This window comes from Mytilus trossulus, chromosome 1 (genome assembly GCF_036588685.1).
Source record: "Mytilus trossulus isolate FHL-02 chromosome 1, PNRI_Mtr1.1.1.hap1, whole genome shotgun sequence".
NCBI classification, from domain to species: Eukaryota; Metazoa; Mollusca; class Bivalvia; order Mytilida; family Mytilidae; genus Mytilus; species Mytilus trossulus.
The window spans coordinates 82,815,976-82,832,119 of record NC_086373.1 but is presented as its reverse complement, the minus strand read 5'-3'; the positions used below and the strand labels follow the sequence as shown (position 1 = coordinate 82,832,119).

General features: G+C 29.6%; 1 protein-coding gene across 6 annotated transcripts in view; it reads right to left on the bottom strand.

Moving 5' to 3' along the window:
* Positions 1–1,489: 1,489 nt before the first annotated feature.
* The window catches only part of LOC134687315 (voltage-dependent calcium channel subunit alpha-2/delta-2-like), a 51,874-nt gene continuing 37,219 nt past the window's right edge, over positions 1,490–16,144 (bottom strand). For all 6 annotated transcript variants that reach the window (XM_063547506.1, XM_063547535.1, XM_063547526.1 and 3 more), the window contains 14 exons: positions 15,458–15,552; positions 14,768–14,855; positions 14,182–14,238; positions 13,568–13,677; positions 12,900–13,141; positions 11,932–12,002; positions 11,497–11,572; positions 10,730–10,791; positions 9,849–9,875; positions 9,293–9,321; positions 8,665–8,779; positions 7,778–7,917; positions 7,376–7,452; positions 1,490–5,699 (listed from right to left, as the gene is read on the bottom strand). In XM_063547506.1, the coding sequence (XP_063403576.1) occupies positions 5,601–5,699; positions 7,376–7,452; positions 7,778–7,917; positions 8,665–8,779; positions 9,293–9,321; positions 9,849–9,875; positions 10,730–10,791; positions 11,497–11,572; positions 11,932–12,002; positions 12,900–13,141; positions 13,568–13,677; positions 14,182–14,238; positions 14,768–14,855; positions 15,458–15,552 (1,288 nt within the window). In that variant the 3' untranslated portion in view covers positions 1,490–5,600. The remainder of the gene's footprint in view (positions 5,700–7,375; positions 7,453–7,777; positions 7,918–8,664; positions 8,780–9,292; positions 9,322–9,848; positions 9,876–10,729; positions 10,792–11,496; positions 11,573–11,931; positions 12,003–12,899; positions 13,142–13,567; positions 13,678–14,181; positions 14,239–14,767; positions 14,856–15,457; positions 15,553–16,144) is intronic.

Here is a 16,144-nt window from a genome sequence, read left to right as displayed (position 1 = left end):
AAACAATAAGAATTACACTTTGTCAATTATTTCTCTCCATAAGCTTTCACTAATCAGCTTGTCAACGATATTGAAAATATATTTTTTTTTGTCTAGCCTGCTAGACACGAGGATAACAATCTGGCTTTAAAAGCATAAACTATTTATATAAAGCAATATATTTCCAAAGGACGATAACCTGGATACCTTCTTGCCTTGTATGAAGATGCTTCATGTTAAGAAGTTTCTGTCTGTCGTATGTCCATTGTCATTGACCTCATTTTAATGGTTTAAAAACTTCTCAATATGTTTTATTGTCCTGTGAAAAAAATCACTAATTATGTGTTATTGGATAACTATATTCTTGACCTTGGCCTTATTTTATGGATCAGTGATAAGGGTTAAGTTTTTGAGGTCAAGTCTGTATATCTGATACTATAAGCAAAAGGTCAACTATATTTGGTGTATGGAATGATAGATCATTGTTAGTGATACCTGTAGTAATCAAAGAGCAGATTGCCCTCAGGGATACGATTGCCATTGTTTCAATGACACATATATACATGTAGCTGGATAATATTATTTTCAAAACTAATTCAACTGCACATGAAAAATGTAATTAATGTAATCTGAATAATATCAAAATAGCCTATCCCGGATAAAAGTGTTTGAACAATGTACTTAGGCCTATTTTGTTTTATTTTTGTACTATCAATTCCAAGTTTACTTTTTACAGCAGGCACGGAGACTCAGAGTGAGAGAAGGTATTCCACTTCGTATCTTATCACCTATTTTCCTACGTTAATTCTAGGAGGAACCCCATTCCTAACTCTTTAAATATTTAATTTCCTTTTGGTCAGTGATCATGATTCCTTTCCGTACACATTCCTCGGTTTAAATTGAGATCGTTTTTAAAATAATACGACGTTTATCGACAGGACAAGCTGATATTTGAAGTGTTGTTTTTATACCCCCGCTTTAAAAAAAGGGGGGTATACTGTTTTACTTTTTTCTGTCAGTCCGTCAGTCAGTCCGTCCCATGAAACTTTCGTCACATTTTTCTCAGGAACTACACATCCACCCTTTCTGTAATTTGGTATCAACATTTATATATTTCAGCCATACCGTGTGATGCGTTTTCAGATTCATCACTTGACAACTTCCTGTTTACCGATCACTTGTATGATTTTACACATGACAGCCAAGTTGAAAATTTTCATCACATTTTTCTCAGGAACTACAATACAAGGATTTCTGAAATTTGGTTTCAGGATTTATATAAGTCAGCTATACCGTGTGATGCGTTTTCAGAACTTCCACAACTTTCACTCACAACCAATAAGATTTATGTTCCATAACAACTTCAATGCTTTGGGCAAGGTTGATTGATTAGAGAAATTTGGTACTTTGCATGATTTCCTTTGAACATGAAGCATTAAGTTGTGATTTGTTGAATACACAAGTCTGAAATTTGTATACTATTTCAATAGATTAATAATAAGAAAGTACAAAGGATATCTCATGGTTTTATTAATAAAAAGTAAACAAATGATATTGTCTTAAAGTTTTAAAAATCAACAACCCTACATTGACTAGAAATAAATAAGGATTCATATTAATACATCTAATGAGATTCAAGGAATAGTAATTCACAACACATCTGGAGATTCACATACCAACAATATATATATAAACAAATAAGTTTGAACTGTAATTAAACGTGCTAACCAAGCACTGGCAAGTTCAGAGGTACAAATTTTTGTACATCTAATTAAATCAAATATATAGAAAAATACTTTTGAGTTCAGAATAATAAGGGCTTTAATTAAAAAGAAATCTCCTAAAATAATTTGTTATCATAATCAAAATATTTTAATTCTGAGTAAAAATGATATATATAGGAAATTGAAAAAAAAAGTAATATATGGATTTCTTCATTTTTAAGGTTTCAAAAAATACTACAGACTGTTGAAATACCACATATATCTAACTTGTCAATAAAAAAAAATCTAACTGATAGAGACACAATTAATGAAAAAGGATAATAATGGAATAAGAAACAAAAATATGCTAAAGCACAATATGCACAAATGTAGTTCTTATTTGACTGGAACCAAGTGTTTTCATTAAGAAATAGAATTTGAGTCTTTAGTCTTATACAGAATACATGTAAAGGTTGTTTGGATTTCTATTAATGCTTAAATATATGCACTGAACACAAACTATACTTGGAAAAGTATGTAACATTGATTGTACAGTATAAAATAAATTCAATAATATTGTTTACAAAGTAATAAACACATGATATTATGCTGGATATATATTCAAAAACATATTGCAAATACAACTCAAAATGTGTAAACTAATAAAACGCCTATAAAACAACCAATGAGGAAAATAAAGAAAATATAAAGAAAAATATAAACTGGGACTACATGTTTTATAACGAATGATATATACCTGATCTTAAATATGATCAAAATCTTTAGAGAGTCAAGAGGAATGATTAAATGAAATAAAATAGATTGATACTAAAACCTGTAGTTGCAGAAATATTGTCATGATTTACACAAAGTGCTTTCAAAAGTCGGTCAATTTTAAATGTTAATTCATTCCATAAAGGGGAGTTTTATCAAATTTCCACTAGATGTATCAAAATTTGAACACTCCAAAATTAAAGCTATTTTATTTATTTTTAAACTTAATTATAAAAAAGAAAGTATTGCACAATATGAGATGTAAAAGGCACATAAAACAGGAAAGACAAGAATAGATTGTAGCAAAAAAAGAATATCTATACACAACAAGGTCACAACCCAACAAAAATATATCTCAATAATGTTTATATTAACAAGAGTTGACACACTTAATAGTCTTACTTATTGCAATATCAAACCGGTATTTTATATTCTTCAACAGGTCAATACATTCTCAAACTGGTGAAAACTTAAAATTCACTAATGCACAACAATCATTTAAGTATAAATGAATTCCAATACAAACTATCTCTAAAGAGTCATGTATGATTAGGTCAAAGGTAAGATCAAAACTCTTACCTAAAAATTAATAGGAAACACCACAACAATTACTGATGCACACATACAAGCAATAACTGTATTATAGATTCATACTGTTTCGTGGAATACCATTTTCAAGGATATCGTTTGTAAAGAAAAATTATTAATCATAATGTTCAACGAAGTACACATTTTTATATGCATGCAGGAGACTTTGGCACTTCTACAAAATCAAATATCTATGAAAATACAATTTATCTCAAATCCACAAAAATACATGAATGCACAGTTAATGCAGAAGAAGATCATATTTATAGCTAATAAAGGTTTAAATCCAAAGAATTTCATAACAGCAATAATAGCAGAAACTGCATAAAAAAAATATTAAGTTTTGGCTTGATGACACTATTTAACTTGAGCATCATAATAGTATTGTCTTAACAGAAATTAGTCATATTAAAGCAAAAAAAGCAAAATTCAGGAACAATTTGAATACATTTTACACAATATAGCATGCATATGTGTTATTTATAAAAATAATACTTTGGCAGAAAATGGATAAAAGCAAGATACTTCAATACCTTAAAGAATAAAGGTAGTGTATTTTTCACATTTAAAAGTATAACAAAACAAAGATTATTTGTACTTTTCCATCTTAATGAATTAACTGCTATTTCATGAATGATTGATCCATAAAAAAATAAGATTTTACCCTAACCCAAACTGTTATGTTATATCAAATATCAGATTCCAAATTTGTAATATTATGTTTCAGGAGATATCTAAAATCCTTTTGAATTGAGGGCCAATTTGATACAAAATAATACCCTCTCCTCACATTGGATTATTTCAAATTCGATCAAATTTTGAATGATTTTCTTTTTTCTTTTTAAATATTTTTTTTAGGGAATTTTCAAATATGTAAAAACTTTAAACTCTACAAAGCAGTTAAATAATTCCAACCAAAGCATCATGTTTATGATTTCTTATAAAATCACACAAAAGATTTAAACATACAATAAACATGTATAGCACTCTTATATACAATAATTTGATTAATGTGCCATTATGGAAAGACAAATATGCAAAAATCAATTCAACTCTTTATAATATTTTCATATAATATATATGTAAATAAACATGCTGTTCTTAGGCTTTGAGTTTTAAGTGTTGAACACAATAACATTCTAAAATATCACACAACATTCGTTAATAGTTATTTCATCACACATGAAACATTCCAAATAAAAAACAATATCTATAATACCTTATGTATAAATATCAGGGAATGTTATTTGGAATTGTTGTAGGGTCATAAATAATACACAATTTTTTTTTATACACCATTACCTTTCAAATTAAATGAGATTTAATTCCTATATTACAATCCGTAAGAATTATTATATGTATAAATTCAAAGAGGCTGTTATATGATATATCAAATCATTTTCACATATAATCATCTTAAAATTATTATATTTTCTATATCTGAAAATCATTATGTTATTACATAGCATTCAGATCAATGTATATACAAAAGTTTGGCACAAAAATGTGTTCAGGAGTTTGATAAATACACTTTATCAATGAAATCTGCACAAATTTTACATCGCATCCTGGTAAAGAAAGAATTTAAAATACCATATTTTTTCTAAAAATTATGGCTTCACAACAAGAACACAATCAACAAGATTTGAAGTTCATTTTGAGTAGTATCACATTGTAGCAATTTGCATCACTTTACCAGGATGTTAAAAGGCCCTAGAGAAAACACTTTTATCAAGCCATATCTTTAATAAATCTCATACATTCAACCTGAAATATCAATTTCCATTAATTGTCATTAGTTACAATATTACTGAAAATATAGTATTATTTTAAAACTGAATTTCAGATTATTCTTTTCTTCAAAATTGTATAATACGGTAAATACATATGAGATGCAAGCATCTTTGTTTTACACAAAACTTTGTAAGTATTTGTTAGATTTTTTTATTAAGACAATTATTTATCTATGCCAAGTTAGATATGAATTTGTATGTGACCTGTATTACTTCAATACTGCAGTAAGTAAGTATGAATGACCAAAAAAAGGGGAAGTAATCTCACGTTATATTTTGCATTGGATCAAGCAGCACTCTTGTCTCAACATTGGTTGGAACAGTTATCCTTTATTTCAATGTATAGTACATCATATAATCTTTAAGAACATAATAACATACACTTTTTAATACAAAAAAAAATCTGATCCTAAATGAAATAATTTCTTAAATGCTGTTCTCTTTATAATTTGGTAAAAACTTATTTTATGCTTCTGCAAAGTACCCTAATTGAGGAATCACAATTTTCCTACAGCACTAGATTTATCATACAAAAACATCTGTTAAATATGAAAAAACAAAACAACATGGATAGATGATATAATGTATAATGTTCTTGGCAACTTTAAACACTATCAATGATATATGTACACATGATTACAGCGGTATTTTTTTTCAGCACAGCTCCGTCTTTTCTCTCTCTCAAATAATCCACCATTAATTGCATAATCTTATGTTAAGCGGCATTTACATGTATGCAATTGTTTATCAATTCATGCTTCTATTATCTAATCCATGTGCACAAAACAGTTACAATTGTTGCTATGACAATGACTGCTACTGACACTGGCGTTGATAATGGTCCACTACAATCACTTTCTTCCTACAAACATAAACAGAAAAATATTAAGTCAACTCATTCTAATATATATTTTTTTAATTTGTGCATTTTTACCTATTTAGTATACGTAGTTTCAATAAATAGTCCATTTAAATCAATGATAAACTAGTTTAGGATCAGTGGTGCTAAATATTTCTAAATTCATAATTCTGCACAAATAAGTACAAGCAAGAATGTGTCCATAGTACATGGATGCTCCACTCGCACTATCATTTTCTATGTTTAGTGAAGTTGCGGTCAAAACTCTAATTTGGCATTAAAATTAGAAAGATCATATCATAGGGAACATGTGTACTAAGTTTCAAGTTGATTGGACTTCAACTTCATCAAAAACTACCTTGACCAAAAACTTTAACCTGAAGTGGGATGAGCAGACGAACAGACCAGAAAACATAATGCCCCTCTACTATCGTAAGTTGGGCATAATAAAAAGGTGTCTATATAATTTGTGCCAACTTTTAATTACAGATTGACTGTTAGATAAAATAAATAACATCCATCAATGTCTGCATACAACTGCAAATTTAATTGTATACACATTTCTTTGTGAAGCATCCACATTTCCTAGATCTCATTTACATCATCTTTATGTGAAATTATTGTTAAGTCTTGTTTTTAAAATGCATTCAACATGTTTTAGTAGACATGGCAACAATAATGAAAGCTAAAGACAGCAAACCAGGATTTTAGTACATTTATCAATGTCATTGTTTAAGCATTGAACTGGTTGAGAGGTTTCTTAAAGTGTTGAACAGAAATTACGTAAAGAGTCATTTTCTAATCAATCAATAATAATAACTTTTGAAAAGCAAAAGGGAAAATAGTCAATATCAAACTTGACCTCTAACGTAACGGTACCCAAATTGCACCTATTTAGCAAAAATAGCAATGGAAATCTTACAAGATCTCCTAGAGAATGAACAATTTGTATTTTTATGATTTAATACTATGCATGTCTTTCAAAATAGGTAAATATATTTATATTTTCACAAAAAGTTCACAGTATTTATCAACAGATGAAGTGTTTACTGAAAAAGCAAAATGTACCAAAACGTCGACATGCGACGTCATCAAAACTTCATCTTTTTAAAATTAGTAAATACAATATGTTTCAAGTATCCATTTCTCACAAAAAGAAGAGTAAGCATGGACAAATATCCAATTGTTCAAAATATTTGAAAAAAATTAAACAAAACATCTGTTATTCGACTTTTGATGATGGGAATTTAAGCATGGATGCAATTTGAGTACTCCTCATTACAGAATCATTGATGGTTTGGAGGTTAGTTCAGACTAACTTTTCTATGATTCCATATGAATTGAAAATCAAATTGGCGTACCTATATAATAAAGAAGGATACAGCTACAAATTAAACACAAAATGGAAATGTTTGTTGTGATCATAAAAATATGTAGTTAAAAAAACTGTCAAAATAGGTGCAATTTGGGTACCGTCACGTTATCTTGTCTTTAGTAGTAAAACATACAAATTTGAAAGCATTGGTTGAAAAGATCATAGATTTTTGCATGGAAACAACAGGAACTTCCCAATTGGCCCAGACAACTGAGTTTTAACCAAATCAACAACTGGATTTCTGCACAAAAAAAACCTCTTAGAAAATTATAATCATTTTACAACAGCTTATGCATATACAAACCTTTTCATGATAATCATAACATGGCTCTGTCACCCTTCTGTATCTTGCCTGCTTATTACAAAAATGCTCACTTTCCTCTGTCAAAATAAAATATCTGAATTGTTTAGATTGAATATGATACCTTGTAAATTTACAGTTATAATACAACACAACATAATATTAACACATTTATTTTCTTAAATTAGTAATATTCATGGAAATACCAATTGACCAAAATCTTTTTCAACTTCAGGGGCAATATACATATAAAAACCCACTAAAATAATTTGATTCATCTTAAATGTTTTGGTAAAAGTGTGCATCAAAATAGTTTACACTCTCATTAAAAAAAACACACTAAAATTATTTCCCTAACAATTGATATGTTACTACAGATATAACCCATTATTGCTAGCCACTTACTTTCAAAAACTTTTGGTTCTTGTAGAAGATCTATGTCACCACTCTTCTCTTCTAAACAACCATCACATTTGGCATCAACCATCACAAACATCAAGTTGCTCTTTAGTTTGCTGTTGTTCAGTTTAATAGCTTTATAGTTCCTACAATAAATATGGAAAACAATCATAAAGATACTATTCAATGAGGAAAATCTCTTTACAAATCATTGACAAATGATAAATAGTGAAATGTTGGAAGCCCCATTTAGGACTGTCAAGTTCATTGCACCCTAAACCTTTTTGAATAGCTATTATTAAACAAACTAATTAATGATGAACCATGAAAATCTGGTGAAGATCAGAAAAAGCATGCCAGACAGACATGTACATCTTACAATCATTTCATACACTAGATATCATTGCTTTAAGTATCTGAGAAACAGACTATACCACAATTTTTTTTAACATTCACCGATAAACCAAGAAAATGAGGTCAAGGTCAGATGTTACATATCAGATGGACATCCCACCGTACAATCATTCCATACGCCAAACAAGCGGACCATTCAGTTACAGCATCTAAGAAAATACCTTATTACAAAAACTTGATCATGAAATGAGGTCAAGGTTCATGAGTGAGAAAGTCACACATCTTTGATAGGGGGCTGATTAACCATGGAAATAAGTAGCAGGATAATAGATATCTGACAAGTAAATACTTTGTATCATAAGACATCTATATACAAGTTATAAAACATCCAGGTCTTCTACCTGATAAAATACAAAGCTTCAATTATGTCCATTTTGACATCAGATATCTGGTCAATGCTAAATTTTAATCGTCATCTTTTTTTTCATATTAGCATTACTCGGAAGAGAGAAATACAAAAAATCCATGTTATACTCTACCTTGTACAGTTAACATTAATACATTCAATTACACCCTCTATTTCACTAAAATCTGTAGGTATATAATACTGAGCTTGTTGTTTTATACAGTTTTTATTAACTTCTGGTGCATTGGCTGAAAAAAAGTAAAAAAATCCTTTCAACTTATCTACAAAGCTCTTTTCTAACTTCAAGCAGAAAACATACCTAAATGCATCATGATTATATAGATATTCCACTACCATTACAATGTTATAAGAATTACTGCCCTTAGATGAAAGTTAATAGCGACAGAAAAAACAACCAGTTTCTATTTGTCTTTACCTTAATGCCCCAACTATGGATTCATGAATTGTTTTCAAACTGCTATAAATATATTTTCTGTGAATATTTTTATGCCTCTCTTATACAACATTGCAAAATATGTTAAAATTGGCTATATATTTATACAACCCTGCTTCTATCTCAAATAACCATAAGTTTAGATGATTGTCAGTCTCTGACAACATAAGTTGAAATTGAGAAAATTCTCTGACTTTAATTAAAGAAAAAAACACTTCTTCCTCCAAAAAACAACCATGCCTCTTTTTTAGGGGAGAGTTTTATCATCAGGGAAAATATGGTTGTAAATAAGTAGTGTTTAACTTACCCGTCTCTACAACTGGAGCATTCAACCAGCTGAAAAAGAAACATATTAACTAATGCATTATATGATATTATTTTCAAAACAGATGTATAAGAGGAAGGTTGAGATCTCCCAAAACATGTTAAACTGCCACATTTCTGTGCCTGTCCCAAGTCAGGAGCCTCTGGCTTTTGTTAGTCTTGTATGTTTTTTAATTTTAGTTCATCTATATGTTTGGGAGTTTAGTGTGACTTCCATTTTCACTGAACCACTACACAATCTTAAGGGCCAGCTGAAGACCACCTCTGGGTGCAGGAATTTCTTGTTGCGTTAAAGACCCATTGGTGTCCTTTGCTTGATGTCTGCTCTTTGGTCAAATTGTTGTTTCTTTGACATATTCCCAATTACATTCTCAATTTAATCACTATAGGTCAAACGCATTATTCAAATTCGTTTTAATTTTTTTTTCTGTCAAAGTGACCTTTGCGACTTTACAAATTCATTAAAAACTACAATTATTTAAAAAAAAAATTAAACTATTTCACATAAATTTATTACAGATTGTTTAACAGAAACATACCTGTAAAAACTCAAGTTCGACACCCACCTAAAACAGAAAGATAAAATCTGTTACAAGATTGCTATGCAAAAAAAATGTTTCTGTCACTGTGTAAATTAGGGATAACAATGTGTGTACAGAATACTGTGGATTGATTAATATTCGTTGGATACCTATTTACATTGATTTCGTTGGTTCAGGGGAACCATGAATTTAAATGTTCAACAAATTACAAATTGTCTATAGGAATGTATGCAGACTTTGCCATAACAACTAATATAAATATCCATGAATATACAAGATTTCCTGAATTTATAAAAATTGGTACCCACGAAAATAAATGAGTTCACAGTAGATGAAGTTTTCCAATAAGTTATTAGATTACTTTGCATACAGTTTTACTGCAACTGTCAGGGCCAGTGGCAAAGTCCACTTGCATTGTCAGTAATAAATTTGTAGAATAAATTGATGGTTTTAACTTAAAATATTTAATTTGAAATAGTTGTAAGAATTAAAGATGGTTATTCCATGTTTAATAATATAAAAGGTACCAAAGAGTTTTTCAAGCTTCTTTTATATTTTGCTGTTAATCTTGATATTTCAATGTTTCCATTATAAAATTACCTGAAAATTAGTTTCCACTCTCAAAAGCCTAACTTTAAATATTTCACTGCCTCAAATAGAGAAAATATTGTATGAAACTTGAAGTGGTAAATAAATATTTATTTGACCAAGTTCAAAACTACTTTATTTACATTTATACACTGTCATGGTACCAAGATCCACTCAAAGAGCGAGTTTATTACTTGAATAATAAATCAAAAGATTTTACAGTAGTTGGGCTGTAATTTCTGATATACAATTATTAATATTTATTCTAATAATTAAAATAAAATATTTACCATGTCCAAATAGATGACCACCAGTTGACTGTCAGTAACTCAAACAGTATGTTAATGGATGGCTGTAAAATAATTATAAATTACTGTCATAATAACTCAAAAGCATCCGACTCTGGCCTTTGTCTTGTATGTTCTTTAATTTTATTTCATTTATATGTTTTGGAGTTTAGTATGAAGTCAATTTTCACTGAACTAGTACACATCTTTATTTAGGCGGCAACTGAGGACCACATTAGGGTGTAGGATTTTCTTGCTGCGTTGAAGACCCATTTGACATATTACCCATTTCCATTCTCAATCTTACTGGCTCTACAGCACTTGTGTCACTCGACTAAGTCTACATCTGACACTTTCTCCAACATTGTAGAATATGATAGAATTCATGACAAAAATCTCTTTCTTGTTGATCTTGTATTGCTGATCATATTTTCTGTTTTTAGTTTCTCTATATCTTATTCAGTTTAAGCTCAAGACAAAAAAGAGATTTAACAAATCATACTTTATTTGGCCTTTTTAACTTTTTTTTAATCAAGCTTTACTGACGATTCTTTTGTAGATGAAACACGCTTTGGCTAAAATTCAAATTTTCAATTGGTGCATCTACGTTGAGTTTATTTATCAAGAGCAATCACTCCTATTTTTAATCTACTAAGTATTTTGTCAAAATTTCTTGTTATGGTATTCAGAAACCAGACATGACAGATTCCTTAAACACAGACAGTTCTCATCTGACATTATTTTTTTTTCTCAACTTGACAGGTACTTACAATACGTAGTCGAATAGCACTGCTTGTTGTGCTGTCATTTAAAGAGCATGTGGCCTGGTAATCAAAATCTTCTAACCTGAAAAATAAATGAAGGGAAATACAATAATTTTTGCTGACTTTTCCATCATAAAATCATCATAAAAATTCTACAACTAACCCATTAACATTGGAAAATGTCATTTTCATTAATATTTTTCTCATACAAATGTATATAATTAAATTTTAGATTACAATCTAAGTATATAATTTTTCAATTTTTAATTACAACCTTAGTGTTTAGTAAAATTTTAGAATACAACTTTCAGAAATTAAGACTAGAAAAATATGGATGCATATGATGTTTAACATTTAAAGAATGAAGTAATTTTTTTTCTTCAAAAGCATGTGAACTTAATGTCTCATTAGAAAATCAAATTGTTCCTAAATATAACTAACCTTTGGTACACTGACATATTGTACAGCTCATGCATCAAAAGAGGATCTACTTTACCAAAAAATCTTCCAACCTAAAAAAACAAATTGTTATGATGTACATGATTTTTCATAAAAAATTCATCATAATTTTATATATATTTTTTTTTAATTGTAAAGACTTATGTAGAACCATGAATCTTGACTCTGATAGTTGATGTCAGTATAAAATTGCAATGCCAAAAACATTTTTTTTTGATAAAATACAGAGAAGAAAATCCAACTTTTCGCCCTGATGCTTTTGTTGATCATGAAGAAGGTTTTGTCCTAAAATATTCTATGTTTTTAAGTTGTCTGCATGTGACACAATGAACAGAAGGCTGATGCCTAAATTAAAATCCTACTATTCTGGAAATTAAAATCAAACAAGAATGTGTCCCAAGTACACGGATGCCCCATCTGCACTATCATTTTCTATGTTCAGTGGACCATGAAAATAGGATAAAATCTCTAATTTGCCATTAAAATTAGAAAGATCATATCATAGGGAATATGTTTACTAAGTTTCAAATTGACTGGACTTCAACTTCATCAAAAACTACCTCAACCGAAAAATTTAACCTGAAGCGGGACGAACGAATGGACGGACGGACAGACAGAAGGGCGCACAGACCAGAAAACATAATGCCCATAAATGGGGCATAATAATAAAAATCATCAAGATGAAATGGAAGATTAATTTAGGAATTTTTCAAATCTTATAACCCTTGAACAACACACTCAATTTCTTTGAACTAAATGGAAACTTTATGTGTGCACTTACAACAGAATTATAAAATTTTTAACAATCCATAAAAAGACAAGCTTGATACCATAAAAATGTTGAATTTGTACATATTGACAGAGTATTAGCTATCAGGTAACTTCTGAAAGTTTACAGGGCCCTTTATCAGTTGCAAAATTTATAAGGAGTTTCATATAGAAAATAATACCTCATCAAAGTGTTCTTCCCTATTACTAGAAATGAGGAAAGCCCCGTCATCAAGTAAATAGCAATCAATACTGGAGTCTACTCCACAATTCTGATCAGTCTCTGTCCCTAAGATCTCTACAATCTTCTCATGTTTGACGAACGATCCAATGACAGCAGGTTTGTAGTTATATTGTGTTACAGTCACACTCTTAGTTATCATTATATCAGGAATAGGTTCTGTATCATTCTCTGTTCTTTCCTCTGTAAAATTTTATAAGTTGTTGTTAGAAAAATGTTTTTTAAAACAAAATTGAACTTACGAAAATATTTGGTTTTATTCTGCAAAGAATGTTTTTTTTTAGATAACTTCTAAAATAGCTTCCGAACAGCTTCTGGTTAGCAGAAATATTGTTCATTCATAATCAAGTTGTTATCTTTATAAAATTGACTGTTATAAAAAAATAACTGCTGTCTACTTAACTAAATGCACAAACTCACAAGCCATGACCTTTTCACATCGGAAACTCCAACAAAATATTGTCATTATAACTCTGACTCTGCATAGTTTCATTAGAACTGGATATGATAAATACAGACATTTCATACAGAAATTATCTATGCTTTTCCCATTCCTAAATTTAATCAGGTCAATCATATAATCAATGAAAACAACAAAATAATACTTACTGAGAGTATAAGGAGCACTGAATACAAGTCCATCATAATCTAGAGCCCTCTTAAAATATGAGGCCTTCCATGTATCTCGGTCTTTCTCTATTTTTTCTTTGTACTTTGATCTACAAAAATACACAAATTCATAACTCATGTACCAATTAAAGGCATCAAACATGATTGCATTTCACATGTATTTTGTTTTAATTAAACATCTCTGTTCATATTTCATATACAAAACAAAGTATATGCTATTCTGTCATCTTTGGATCACTTTTTTGTTTTAACAGCTACAACATCGCATAAGCAGCAGTGATATTTTCTAAATGAAATGGAATACATATAAAGAGTTAAGTAACTTATTGTTTTCCAAGAATAAAATATCAATACGATTGAATAGACATATATTCAACTTTCAACTTTTCTTTTTCAACCATTACGGGAAAAAAAAGGATTGTTCATTTAAAACACACAACGCAACTGCTTCTATATAGAAGACACTGAAAATACATTTTCAAATGAAAATGCAGGAGCATTGGATATATCGAATTTTCAAATCGCTTCCCAAAAATACTCTCTAAATAGAACAACAATTATTGGATTTTTTTTATGAAAATACATGTACTAACCCAGTTGGACAAATTCTGGTCAGACCTCCATATGTGGCTACAAATATTGCTTCTGTCCTGCAAAGTAAAAAAAAAGACAAAAGTTCACATTAAAATGATTCATGAAAAGTAAGAGCCAGACAATAAAGAAATATAGAAGTTTACAATGGTAAAGGTTAGTTTGAATTTTTTTCTCATGTCAGTCAAATTGTCATTTTAAGTTTAAGATTAGAATGATGCTACAGCAAATACATGTCCAACTCACCATATTTAATTTAAAGGTTAAACCTACTGTTGTCTATTTCATGTGTCCCTGTCAAAAATGTTTTACTCAAAAGGAATTGAAAAAAGATACATCCAATCTTTATGATAACTCAAATTGAAAGTTGACACAGGCAACATACGGTCACCTAACTGCACTTTGATTGATGGACATCAAGATAATATCCAGAGAGATAACAAGTCATTTTTTTTACACTTTGATCCTAAAACCAACAGGCTTTTTCCACTCTTAACCTATATCTTCCATTGATATTTTTTTTTTTCGAAGCAAAACAAATGTCATTTTATTGTGCTGAGTCTTTAATATGTAAATAAAGTGTGTTACCTATTAAGCATAAACTTATTGAAAAATTCATGCATATGTTCAGTCTTTTCTAGATCCAAGTGTAAGGTTAATAGCTTCTCATTGTCCCCTGCAGAAATAAAAGATTACAAGTTATACATGCACATAACTAATAGAATGAAATTATATATATATTTCCATTTATTGAAAAGTAAAGTTAAGCATGAAAGTACAAGTTTGTTATAAATGTTTACCTTTATTTTTAGCGGAAAACAAGTTGAACTGTGATTGCTCACTATTGATAACCCAGCTATATGTATTTAGTAAACAGAATGTTGATTAGCAATGAAAATGAAAACAAAAGGAAAACAGTATTGCATGCTCACATGAAATCTGAAAAAAAGTGTGACTAGAATTACATATAAGTCTTTATGTGTCAGAATGTATAAGTACATGTGTAAAGAAAGTTGATTAGCATTAAACATAAAAATGCATAATATCTCATGCTTACATGAAGCTTGCTACCAAATTTCAGTCAGCCCTAATTAATATTGTCTTGGTAAAATGTGATAAAACTATCATGGGAAAGCCCAAGATGGACAGAAAAGGTTAAAGAGAATACCTGTCCAAAACCTTATTATAGCCAGAGTGTAATTAAAAATATTAATTTTAAAGGTAAAATCTAATCTTTGTAGTTATAAAGGAAACATAACTAAATGACCATTTACTTACAGAAACCATCATCTTTGCCTGACTTCTCCCATTTCTTGTAAGAACTGTAAATATCTGAAAGATTACTGGCTACTGACCCATTCATGACATACTTCCTGTAAAACAATGAAAATAAACACTGATACAAATCAAGTGATGGTTGAGAAATAAGCTTGGGGGATTTCCCTAAATTGCAATTATCTTGGTAAACAGAGCTCTAGGTCTGGATATAGCTAAGTGTATAGCTATTGGTGGCATGTCATATGACGTCTATAAAAAAAACTATTTGATGCACTTGTAAGTCCTATTGTTGAATATGGTGCCGCGAATTGGGGCTGCAAGAATTTCTCATTTATTAATGCGATTCAAATGAGAGCGTGTAGGTTCTTCCTTGGTGTTGGTAAATATACACCTAATCCAGCTATTATGGGAGACATGGGGTGGATTCCAATTTACCATACTCAATGGAAAGTAATTGCAAGACACTGGCACAGGCTAGTAAATATGGAGCCAGATCGTATTAATAGGAAAATATTCATATGGGCAGATGAGGTCGGTCTGAAACATAAAATTGTGAAAAATTGGAATTTTATTGTTAAAAAACAATTCACGGAACTTGAATTGGTTGACTTTTGTGATATAAACACTAATTTTAATAAAAATATGTTTATTGATACAGTGATGTCAAGAATGATTGATAATTATATT